We start from the raw sequence: 13235 nt of genomic DNA, 5'->3' as shown, positions 1-13235 counted from the left end.
TGTGCTTCTTGAATGTTATACTAAAACTTTTCAATATTCAATACAAACTGTGTATTTTAAAGGTTCTTGAGATGTTTGAGAGTTAATATTGAAGCTAGTCTTGAAGCAGGTTTAAGGAAGCGTTCATTTTAAATTCTACACAGCGTACAGCGTAAAATATAGTTCAATATTATCATTTAGAATCTTAAATAAGTTCCGCGAGTTAGTCTTTTCTCAAGTCCCTAAGAAAAGGGAAATATGTTTTCCTTGGTGCTCCGTAATTTTCCACCAAAACAAGCGTCTATAATTTGTACCTGGTCACCTCATTGTAGCTGATTGCAGATCATCACTTGCAACCCTTGGTAAAGTTGTTTCTGATGTATAATTCACAACGGCTCCACCTATTTTCTATATCAAGGAATAATGAAAAAATACTCACGGTGACAATTTCGAGCATCTCTTGCCGCGAGATGTACCCGTTGCCGTCCAGGTCGTACATGGAGAAGGCCCACTTGAGCTTCTGCTCGAGTTTGCCGCGTGACGTCACGCTCAGCGCGCACAGGAACTCCCGGAAGTCTATCGTACCGTCGCCGTTTGCGTCGAACGTTCGGAACACGTGTTCCGCGAACTTAACAAAAAACACAAAATTTAACACATGCCAAGGTAACTTTAGTATTATTATAAAAGTCCTGGTGTCAAGATGGTCAAGCTTCTCGAGGGCGTTTGACAAATTTTTTTAACTTTATCTTAACTGACAATAAGCTGCAACAACTATTAACGGGCACGGCGACGTGCAGTGTCATTGGGACGAAGAAATAGATAGCAAATAGCAATCTATGTGATGTCCACACTATTGGTTTCGTTCTGATCAGTGTGCATAAGTAACCATATTACGATAACAACATAAGATCGCGTTTAATACTAATCATTTCGGAAAATTCCACAGAATGTGATTAATAAAACAACTGCCATCTTTCAAAATTTCCCAAGAACCGGTGACGTTTCGGTTGTTATCAAATATTCTGTCAGTCAAATGAAAGATGGGTCTAATAAGTACGCGATAGTTTGATAACTAAGCAATATCTGTTATTTACAACCAATTAATGAAAATATCTTAGACATTTATTACATACGACAAACGATACTAAGAACTGATTTCGTCAAATGTCAAAGAGAGAAGAGAAAATATCTTAGACATCAAATATCTATAGGGTAGTAATAAAACAAATCAAAATAATTATCTTACCTTACTAGCATCTCCATACGGGAAGAAGTTCCCGTATATTTTCTTAAACTCTTCTACAGACAAGTGTCCGCTGGGGCAATCTTTTAGAAACCCTTTGTACCATTCTTGTATCTCTGCGTCTGAAAGTGTATGGTAGTATTTTTAGATCACTAATCACTTAATTACATTTTCCAATATTAAACAATTGCAATAGGTACGTCATTAATCAACGAATTTGGCACTATCATATCACTCGAAGTCTTAAGGATAATATTTTAATAATTTACCTAACAGGGGAACAAATAAATACATCGTAAGTACAACAGGCTAACAAGACATCTGTCAACTGACTGAATAACTGATTTGTTTAGGAATTGGTAATGTCACAACACTACACCCGTGTGTTCCAAACCCCACAACAGATGACATATTGACGTTTAATCCCGCAAATTTAAAATAAGAAAATGTACAAAATGTTATTTTCGAGACACAGAGTAGAAAAATACCGAGCACCTACCTGAGAACTCAGTGTTCTGCTTCAGATCTTCTAGGACCTCTGGCTTGAGTTTGCTATTCTGTTTACCCATTTTGGAGTCTGTTTATATTTTGGAATAGGACGTTAAAATATTACACAACCTGCTCGCTTTTTAGTAAGTCAAATCTTGTGCCCTAAAACATAACAAAGGTATAGAAATCCATCTGTAAGAAAAGTAAGATTATTTTGCAAAAACGTTATTACTTGAACAAGTTCGAGACATGCCAAAATATGATAACTAAGGCACCTATGAAAAAAATAAAGAAATATTTATTTGGAACATAAATAGGAAAAGTTTGAATTTTGTCGAAACTTTCCTTGTTCCGAACATACTTTTTTGTTGTTTTTTTTAAGTATGTTTCAAGTTTTTTTTCAAGAAATTAAAAATAGAATGATATTTTTAAATCTACCACACTACTACGCAGCTTTATATACACGCGTTAAATACATTCTACCGCTGCGTTCTGTATTAAATATGTACGTAAATGAAATATTTCAAGATTTTCATACTTGGAAAATTAAAATTTAACGTTTGTATATAAAGTTGAAATGTAATAGAGAAATGTCTGACCTTATTTCGCTGAAATACGCTATCGTTTCGTAGTAATGAATTTAAAAGCGAAGAATAAATCAAATAATGGCTAGTGTGCACGACATGTATCAGGCTAGATCGTAGGTACTAAATAAAATGTTTCAACCTAATTTTACTACTATAATAAATAACTGTCCCAATTTAAGTTGCTATTTTCATTTCTGATGTTTTTTTTTTTCATTTAAAATGGTTTAAAAACCAAGATTTCAAACTCGTAGGCCTACAAATGCGCATGCGCTAACATTACTATTAGGGGGTGAAGAGCCTAGCAGAGAGGAGGGGAGCATTTGAAGCGATTTTGATCATTCACGTTATAGTTTCAATGGATGCGAAACGCCTGCATCCGGTGCACAAATTCAAGGAAATAACTTAAGAGCTGTTCAGTGCAAAATATGATCTAGAATCTAATTTATGTAATGTGACAAACTGAATATCGTTGAAAACGCTGCCTTTTTCCTGGGGGAATAGAAGTGATTCTGTCATTATGCATTTGTCAAATCCTTTAGTCTGAGGTTCGGTTGGCAAATGTGTTATCAGATTTAGTGTAATGTAATTGAGATTGACGTGTGCCGATGCCCTGAACCCAAAAGTTCACTGCCTTTGCGCAATAAGTGCGTCAATAATGTCAGTTATTTTTAGACAGAATGCAGTTGCAGTTAATGTAATGTTAATTTCATGACATCGAGGTGTCTGAAGGCCTATTTGTATCATATAATCTTGTGGTGTTATTGTGCAAGATCAGTAAAGCTGGCAGGCGAGATCAGATATTTAGAACTGAATGTATTCAAGCAGATGTGTCGTTTGTTAGGGAAAGGTTTCAAATTGCGTAAGAAACCAGTGCGGATGCATTTTATGCCTCATGCTGATTATGTAGCGGCAGTTCATTCCAGCGATTAGCGGTTAGCGACTCTTGCAGTTCCAGTGAAGGTGTACTCAGTGCGTAGCGGGAACATGCAATCTCGAGTCTCTACCGCTTTGTTAGTCCAAAAAATGCTCTTCCATAAAAAACAAACTCAAAAAAACTAAACGGGGTGTTATTAAGAATGAATCGATTGAAATAATTTTATTCACATGAATACAATTGAATGAATACCTACGATCCGTAAGCCCAACTTAACTAATTACATCAATATTAAATGTCGTGCACACTAATGAGATAAATAATTATGAACTAGTATTTTTTAATTGTATATTATACATGAATAGGCAAAATGTGAATCATTAAAAATATGTATCTTAGAAATACAACAGAGAATTTTACGGGACACATTGTGGTTACTGTTACTATGACAGGTGCCTATCTATTCATCTAATTATTACGCCAGCGCAGACGTTACATAGTAAACAAACCGCGAGTTATCAAGTTTCAATGTAAACAATAAGTACACCAAATGTAAATGTTAAAAAACCTTCAGACTTGAGAGATTCGGAAGTGAAGCGGGCTCCACACGGCAGGTAGCGTGGGTGTAGGCCCGACTGGTATCTGATAAGCGTCATGCACATAGCCGGCATTGCGTACAATGCGTACATACCCACCGTGTGTCGACACCGCTCCAGTACAAATAAATTATATTAGTTTTGTCAAGACAAGATTCGACAGAGACCTAACCGACTAATATTGTGTATTACAAAAAGCTGACATTATTTTTCATGATGTTAACGAACTAAATGCAATCAAATATGGCTTTCTAAGGACAGGATTATGCTTGTTTCGGGTATTACACTACCTGTTTGTGCGTCTATCGCAACTAGTTACAATAATATCTTAAAATTATATTCTATTCTAGTACATGTAGTATAGAAATTATATGACTCAACAAATGAATAGTGCTTGAAGCTTACTATTAAGAGTACGTCTACTTAAGTTACTACAAATTATATAAATCAAAAAGGTAACTACTCTGTCAGTTTTCGAGAAACATAAAATCATATATTTTAAGTACGAAATACAATCAATATTAAGAGTATACCTTCCAAAATCCATAATTACGGGAATAGCGTTAGCACTCTCCCGTCCGTATGACATAGATCTTATTCACTAAACGCATTGACAGCTAAATCTCCCTTAATATTAATTACAAGACACAGTTTCCATGAAATATGAATGTTTTATAAAGTGAGCTTAAAGATAATTATATAAAATGAGAACAAAAATATACATAATGACTTCTAATTAACATTCATTCATTGTAATTTCAGCTTAATATAAAAATCACACGTTTACATTAGGTAAATAATGTAAAAAACTACGACTACGTCGAACAGAGTAGTTCCCTAGTTCACATATTGAGATTTTATATTTGAGACCAAGAAGAATGTATTACTTACGCCCTAACCAATGTTTAACTATAAAATTGGGCATAATGCGCAAAGAGAACAGGCCGTCTGACTCGGACACATGAACGGTAAGCCAGTGGCGCCTCGTCACCTGTCTATTACTCTCTCATAACTACCGCACATTGTTGCCAACTTTCTGCCCTAGATTTTAATAATAATGAGAAATACATGGCACAATATTTCATCACTGAAAATGTAAGCCAACGTAATAAATTCACATTAATTCTGCGACTATAGAATTGAGATGGAATCTATCATAAAGAGTTATAGTTATATAAAGGTCAGTACGGTAACGTGCAAAGAGCATCCCGAGTCCGGAGCGAAGTGAAGTGATCGAGACATACAAGTAGGGGATTGAGTTGAGAGCTCTCACGAGTAGCAGTGATAGGCGAACTAACCGTAACTATAGACATCACCAGTAACTGACTCATAGGCCTGGGTCGCGTAACAACGAACTTAATCAATACAAATTATAATAATTGACTAAACATTGTGAAATTTAATTTCTCATTTCATGTTGAGATATGTACATTGGCATCGTTGGGAGCCTTGACTAAATGGTGGCGGGTCTCGAGCGGACGCCTATGGCGCGCTGTAATCACCTGTTGATGTTGTTCAACATAAGCGTTTCTTTAAATTTAATTTATTTAATTCTCCAATTGAATATCCAATTTCTGATATGTTACACAACACCCTGTCTGCGAAGCTACCTTCAGGTCCAAGATGAATTATTGATCCCTTCATCATCTCTATTTTTATAAAATTCAGTCAATTTCATGATCATGTTACACTGTTCTACTAATGTGACATTTTGCTTGTGGCAATATGGAGAGTCGTGTATGTTAGACATAGCCACTCGGCGACTGTGTCGACCGGTCACTAAACCGAAACGATAGCAAGTTATAAGTACAAAATGTATAACAAATTAATATCTTTCATTCGTAACTTATTACAATAAAACATCACAATGACACAAGCGACGTAAGATATATGAACGAACACTAAAATACATGTAAAGCACTTAAAACGACTATCTGCGACGTGTAAACATATGGAATGTTTTAACAATAAATTAATGCGAGGATGTTTAGTTTCCAGTGCACGCGAGAGTGGACACGACGAAGATGCTGGTCATTCGTACATAGGTCATGTTCATGACGTCATTGAATTCTAAACTATAATACCTAATGACAACAAATCTCACAGACCGAACCTCTTGTTTTAAATAAAATGCATGACATCTCTACTTTTTTGTGCGTTGTTTCCACGCTGTCAATAATACTTAAAAATACTTTTTTTTTCTTATTAAACCTAACATAATGCACTGAAAACTAATAGACATTAACATAACACGGCTTACTTTACGATAGTAATTACTTTAAATGAATTAATATCGCGACCCTTTCGACTGTTGAACGGCCAGTGACTTTTTGTGAAGATTGTGACAAAAATATACTAAGACATCTAAGATTTAAATAATACGATTAAGGGACTAGGGCACACTAAAAATTTGGTTTAAATCAAGTGTATGGCCACCTTTGGCAAAATTTACAGAAAATTAAATAAGTAAATATAAAACCAAACCTAAAAAGGACGAAATAAATATAACGCGGAGTAACCTATTTACACGGGGAACTAGAAGGCACAGTATTGGGGAAATGAGCTGTGATAAGTAATACAAACGAATCGTAGAAGTAGATGGTAGACAAGCGGCTACGCGGTAACCGAACAACAGCGTCTCAAACGCGAAACGTGGACATACGAAGCGTACAAATAATACTGGGAGTAAAGAAGCGAGGCTGAGCCCGGCGCGACCGGGCGCTCGAAGATCCCTGACGAATTAACGAATAACACCGAATTATAAACAACATCGATACTATAGAAACGATAATAATAAACGTTTACTCATGTAGAATATTACGGTTACTTTAACTTACATAAATTGAACTTAACACCGACAGAAGTGATCAGATTGTTAGCCGTGTATGTTTGTGAAGCGGCGTCGTGAGATACTCGTTAGCCCGGAGTTACTCGGCGGGCGACAGAGACATAGGTACGTATGACGTACGCATAAGTCGAGTGCGACGAGTACGTCGAGTACGTCGAGGACGTGGTGGACGTAGTGCGTGCGACCTCCTGCTGCTGCGCTTGTGACCCGTGTCCGTGACTGTGTCGTTCAATCTGACCGATTCTGTTCATACAGCTACACTAATTTTGCCTTAATATTAAAATGTTAAGATTGACATTAATTTATTCTGTGCACTATTATAGTAATCCGTCAACGGATCGTATATAAGAACCAGAACCGAGATAGACCGAAAGTCTGATAGGGATAGTTATAGAACGTCTAAAAGTGAATGGTTCGGACACAATCTTATACTATTAGCGAAGTGGACAATCCGACAGCGACAAAGACTTTAATATTCGTCATACAATATATTATTATATCAATACATTATATTAGGAATGGACAATTTCGTAACTCGAGGGTTTATTGACGTCAAATTCGTTACTTAATTTTACAATTGATTTTTTTACATTTGACCAAAATCCCATGTGTCGGGGGGAGCGAGTTGCTAAGTGCAGCACGCATTCGTACCCGAGCGCGCCTAAAATACCTCGCGTACAGTAACCACGGCGAGTGTACAATACACATCTGTTTTTGAAGCTACAATATCAGTGGAGAGAAGAGTGTGATCAAACATGTACACACAATCAATTGATGGGTATTATGTTTGCTCTCCCGGTGTAATGACATTAAGCGCGGATTGTAATTGTTACGTGGCGCGGAAGGGATGTTGTGAACAAATGCAGGCTGCACTTGACGAGGCCGGTCGATGCGCAAATACAATGAGTTATCAGACACATGCTATACTTATGCCATGTCGACACGACAGCAACACGACGCAACCACACCGTTTACCGCAGTACTTCCGCCTCGGCGTTCAGACCTGACCCGGTTAAACTTCACACTTACTTAACGATTTACTTTTGTTTCAAATGTATATAAAAATGTTAATTTGAATTTTCGATACAAAAATTTAATGATCTTTAGGTTATGACCGCGCTTTTGAATTTGGAAAAATATTTACAGTGAAATAATGTTTTTTGCATAAAAATGTTTGAGTACGACCGGCTGAGACCAACTGTTAGAACACTATCAAGTGTCAATGCTGTCGTGTGGACAAGACGACGCCGTCGGGTTATCGTGAGGTATACGATGAGGATGGGTGTAGGTACCGGATCGTAGGGTAATGGGAAACTGTTGGCCGATTTAAGGCGCCAGCATTTTCGAAAGCTCTTCGTCTTGCAGACACCCTTTGAGGAACTCGTCCTGCGTCAATTGACCGTCGTTATTCTCATCCATTTTCGCGAAAATGTTCTTAGCGCGCTCTTCGGCGGAATCAGCTGGCCGGTTACTTGAGCAAGCACCGAGCATATCGTAGATGGCCTGTAAACGATTACAAAAACAATTTGTATAATCTTAGCGAGCGAGCTTGTAACCTACATAGGTAATGAGCGAGAGGGTCAGCGAGTGCATCTACTTATAGTTTACCTAAACCATCAAAAGAGTACTTCAAAGTAAACATTGAACGGCCTATTAAATCGATAGTACCCTTCATAATGGAAGCGCGCTTATAAATCGTAATAATAGATGATTACGAGCTCTTCTATATAATGCCATACTAATGCAAAAATAGAGTCTGAATAAATAAACATCGCGCTTTGTATTGTTGGATAGAAAACCGAATGGCAGTTTCGCACCATGAATGTTTAAGTAGTCAACATTCAACTAACAACGAAAATAAAGTTTAGCCGCGGAAATGTACGTCATCGATTGAAATTCAAAAACCGTTGAAACCTTCGAGAACATGAATGTCGACAGAAGGTTGGCAGTTGGCACGGCATTGTGCACGTTATGTCACAAATTGCAAACAATTTGTACATAATCGTTTAAGTAAAGAAAGTAATCGGGTACGTGATCGGTGATACTAAATAGCTTTCAGTAGTAAATGGGGTTCAGTAACGTTATGAATTATATGTGTTACAATTGCAGCGAACCATTGTGGAGAAAGACGCTCGGCTCCAGATAGAATAGCAAATGAGAGAAAGCCGCATATTGTAGTAGTTGACGGATCAGAGTGCAGTATAGCTATAGAGCGGTGTCAGTGCGGGGTATCCACACGAGCTCTATTGTGTTTGTTAAAGCACTACGTATTACTATCGTTAATGTTCCGAGCTCGCGTCCCGTCCTTACGCCGCAGGTTTAATATAGTTTATTTGACGCCGTGTTGATGGCGATTCAGTTAACACCCCTCTGGTTGGTAGATGGTAGAGGCTAACGAAAGCAGTAATGTTTACTTTGTTCTCGTTCTAGTTTTTTGTATTATTCCTATAAATCTTGGCAAAATTCATTAGAAAACGAAACAAAAAGTAAGCATTCGAATTGATATTACAGTTTCTAAGCACGCTACACGTTCCCAGGTGAATAATCCTTCCATCGTACTAGCGATTACCGGCTATTACTAAAGAAACTAGTGTATACCATTTAACCCGAAACTTTAAAAGGAAAACTGCTATGAGAACCATAAAACATTACCTAACATTCCCACTGGTATATTATTACTAGTAATGGTCCGTATTCAAAGGCGTCACTAAGTTCCTAAGTACTACTAGTAGCAAGTCTACTAATCACCGTCATTGCGAATGCAACATGCACAAGTAAAAAAATGTTCTATGTTAAAATTACAGGTTGACTATGTCATGCAAGGCTCCGACCAGTCGGCTGCATAAATGACGCAAAACTATTCACATAATTCTGTCAAGTGCGAGTGAGGCTAAACTATAGTTCCGTATCGACAAAAATATACACATTTTATAAAAAAATGTTTTATTCACGCGATATAATTACGTATAGCACTAAATTATAGACAAAGACTCGTTTTTTTGCAGTTACAAAATTATTGCAGAGATAGAAATTTCTATTAAAGCTCTGTCTTATTTTATAAATAATATCATCATACCTTTATTTAAGCTGAAAATATTGTTACAACTTGATAAAAGAAACACAGAGAAAATTAAATCATTCCTTGTGTACATTGTACGGAACTCTAGGAAAGTTTTATGAAAGCAGTAAATATTGGCCAGCAGGCTGTCGAGTGTCGCGTCGCCACAATAAAGACTTGATATGTCAACTGGCACCGCAGTCTATCGTTTTTGCAATTAAGTCCTTTCAACTTGTTCCTACTCATGAACAATCAATATAAAAATTGTGAAACCGCTTTGCATTTATACCTTTTAAATAGTCTGCCGTCACAAGACGATTTATTTTGTTATTTTAGAACTAACTGCTTAACAGATGGTTAGAAAAGCCTACATGACTATTCGTAGCAGAAACTATTAGTATGTTCTAGTAGCTCGATTCTCTACTACTATCGACTTTTGACAACCGCTAGCTATCGAGAAATTTTACACGAAAATGTGATTGGCGCCTCTATCGGGCTCCGTAAGAACTATTTTGGCAGTACATTTCAAATGTCAAACTCTCGATACTCGACAGTACCGACTGTGGAAATGCACAATAGATTTCTTTTTATTTTAAACAACTGTAATTCTAATCAAATTAAGTATGAAATAAAAATGAGCGCCCCTAGTTAGGTTCCTCGTTAGGTACGCCACTTATTCACGGTACAGACAGTATTTACCGTCAGTCACTTTCTTGAAAGGTTAGTTAGAGACATTTCACCAGTTATGTCAGTTACGAAGTAAAGGGGGCGATTTTACTGCCTCTTCATGAATTAATAGACCGAAGATTGTACAGTTCAAATACTGTCGGCTAAATAAGTGCCCCATGTTTATAAATATTGCTTCAAATGAATGACGTCATGGGAAAATACAGTATATATTTTTATTTGAAATCATTAAAACCGTGTAATTGGTGCCACCTGCTGCACATTTTGCTTCGTAACGGTGTAGACGATGTCGAGCGTCAAATTATTGTGCAATCGGCGCCTGGACACTGCGACAGGTGCCGTATAATTAATGTTTGTCAACTGAAGCCTCTACGAGTGAGTATTTTCCAGGAATAAACATTCATTTCCACATTGTACTGTTTTATTAGAGCGCCATTGTAATTGTTTAAATTCAACGTGAAACAACGTCTATTTAATGAAATCCTTACCTACGCAAACTTCAAAATGTGTATTTGTGAAACACGACGTAACTGTTTTTCGGTGCGAGCGTTAAACAAAAGTGTTTTCTTTAAAAACTAGTGAAACAATACTAGCACAACGGCTTCTTCACGTGAGACTAAACAAACCCTGTTTTCAACAGATAAAAATACATAGGTGATGTGAAACTAAATTCTCGCGTGAGTCACCGATATGTTCCGGGAACATTTAACTGCTACTCAATTGGAACGTACTTGACTAAATCAAACGATCAATATTCGCGGCTTATGCGTTTAATTTGGGGGTAGTGTTTGATCGTTTAATTAAACCTGCGGCGGACGTGGCGCGAGAGCGTTGAACTGTATCGATTGAGGTAAATATGAAGCATGGACCAACCTGCACTATTTTCGTCATCTCCTGGATGTCTATGACACCGTTGCCGTCAACGTCGTACATGCGGAACGCCCACTTTAGCTTCTCTTCAGGTGTCCCGCTCGACGTCACGTGGATCGCCTGAAGAAATTCCTATAACAAACATATAGGATGGCGTTTTCACGACGAGAGTCGGGGCCAAAACAAACAAGAACGCGCAAGGGAGTCTCTTGTTCGATGAACTTTACAATTGTACTGTTAACAATCAGAGTCAAGATTAACGTGCGGTCAAACTCGCAATAGCTCCACGAATATTTTATGAACACGCTCAGCAATAACACTAGAATAATTTATGTCATAGTTTACGTGAACATTCGCACAAGTGATTAGTGTTGATCCTACGCGTTTACAAGTGGAATACAAATATATCTTGATCAAAGTGGGGGATTGAAATTGTACAGCTGTACTAGTTGAGAGGGGGCGCGAGCTTAAGTAAAGAAAGTTACCTTAAAATCTATGTAGCCGTTCTTGTCCATGTCGAATGTGCGGAACACATGGTCGCAGAACTCCACGGCGTTGCCGGAGGGGAAGAACATCTTGTACATGTCCACGAACTTGGCAGGCGTTAATCGGCCGTTCGGGCAATCTTGCTACAGAACAAAAGGAAAAACACATGAATACTAATGGCCGGCCTTATTATTATGTAAATTTAAACTTTGCCCTACGAACAGAAATACATACATACGTCGTAATAAAGATAATCGCATACACGATAGAATGCAGATGTGCCCAGTAAACCACGGCCCTAATCCCACAATCGTATGACGGAGTCGACTGGCGCGCACAAACAATTGCTATTCCTTTGTGAAAACGAACATTGAAAATCCATCTATTTTATTTGCAGTATAAACACGCTGTTTTGTAGAAACTAAACCAAGAGGTTGAAAATGCGATAGTTCACCTAATTATTTGGTTCACGGATATATTTATTCATAGACTAACAGAAAAAATGAATGAACGTAAAATCTTAACGACAACAGTAAAGTTTTATTAATTACATAAGTCACAGTCACCATCAATTCGACTGCGCTTGGACCTGAGCCACGGCTATATTTAACGCTTATGAGAAAATAATCACCGCTGCGATTTTTAAACTGCAATGCGCCTCAATTACAGCGTTATAAACACTGGCTTACCACAACATTACTTAAGACGGGAACATTCACTAACAACAAATAACTTTTGTTCTTGAATGTTTCCCACTAACGCGAGAAGCGTTACTTCATCTCTAAACTGCGTAAACTGCGGTTTAGATGCTAAACTAACAGCTCCACGTAGCTTATTACACCCTCTTTGCTATCAGTTTCATAAACGTTGCAAACATCAAAGGAAAATACGTTTCAAAGTAGAGAATTTTAATACATTCACATTCAGTTTTCTTCTAATAAAAAGTGATTTCTATTTGCAATGAGATGGGTTGGTTATAAAATGCAGCGCTGGCCGGACCGTCTGCAAATGTCATATCGAAACTCAAACCACATAAAATACAAGGCAATTTCCTCTTCAAACAGAATAATATTTACAAGTGAAGCGACGGAGTATTTTCTCACTCAAGTTTTCCGCCGCTGCATCACTTCCGAACTAACTCAGAACAAAACAGACAAATAGTTTTAGATCGTGGAATTGAAATATATTGAACACATTTGAAACAGAACGGGCTCAACACAATCGAGATCGGTAAGTGGAAAGTATTTGAAATCCGCTTATTTGTACAATATACAGTAATACGCGCTATACAGACTACAGTAACAGTTCCGCTATAGTATCAGTACAATAAAGAGAGGTTATAGCTTATTTTAGTACTGACTAAACGTTGTAAGTAGGTATATTAAGGTGATTTCCCAATAACACTTTGTATTGCGGAGTGACGTATTAGAATTATAATTATACTAGTTTTGGGAACTAAAAGTTACTGGTAAAACTGTTCAAAATGAAGCCGCCAGTAAATTAAAAGCGAGTTGCTAT

At 37.4% G+C, this 13235-nt stretch overlaps 2 protein-coding genes across 9 annotated transcripts in view; both read right to left on the bottom strand.

Moving 5' to 3' along the window:
- Positions 1-13235, bottom strand: part of Nca (neurocalcin homolog) — a 98309-nt gene that overhangs the window by 7646 nt on the left and 77428 nt on the right. For 2 of the 4 annotated variants that reach the window (XM_076134489.1, XM_076134488.1), the window contains exons 2-4: positions 1722-1873; positions 1226-1344; positions 419-607 (exon numbers count right to left, since the gene is read on the bottom strand). In XM_076134489.1, the coding sequence (XP_075990604.1) occupies positions 419-607; positions 1226-1344; positions 1722-1791 (378 nt within the window). In that variant the 5' untranslated portion in view covers positions 1792-1873. Of the gene's footprint in view, positions 1-418; positions 608-1225; positions 1345-1721; positions 1904-2310; positions 2330-13235 lie in introns of all 4 variants that reach the window. The other 2 variants (XM_076134490.1, XM_076134491.1) reach the window with 2 other exon arrangements.
- Positions 3507-13235, bottom strand: part of LOC142986175 (neuronal calcium sensor 2) — an 86996-nt gene continuing 77267 nt past the window's right edge. For all 5 annotated transcript variants that reach the window (XM_076134493.1, XM_076134494.1, XM_076134492.1 and 2 more), the window contains exons 3-5: positions 11717-11860; positions 11235-11363; positions 3507-8119 (exon numbers count right to left, since the gene is read on the bottom strand). In XM_076134493.1, coding sequence (XP_075990608.1) covers positions 7943-8119; positions 11235-11363; positions 11717-11860 — 450 coding nt within the window. In that variant the 3' untranslated portion in view covers positions 3507-7942. The remainder of the gene's footprint in view (positions 8120-11234; positions 11364-11716; positions 11861-13235) is intronic.

This window comes from Anticarsia gemmatalis, chromosome Z (genome assembly GCF_050436995.1).
Source record: "Anticarsia gemmatalis isolate Benzon Research Colony breed Stoneville strain chromosome Z, ilAntGemm2 primary, whole genome shotgun sequence".
NCBI classification, from domain to species: domain Eukaryota; kingdom Metazoa; phylum Arthropoda; class Insecta; order Lepidoptera; family Erebidae; genus Anticarsia; species Anticarsia gemmatalis.
The sequence above is the reverse complement of the archived record's forward strand: the minus strand, read 5'-3'. Positions and strand labels throughout refer to the sequence as shown.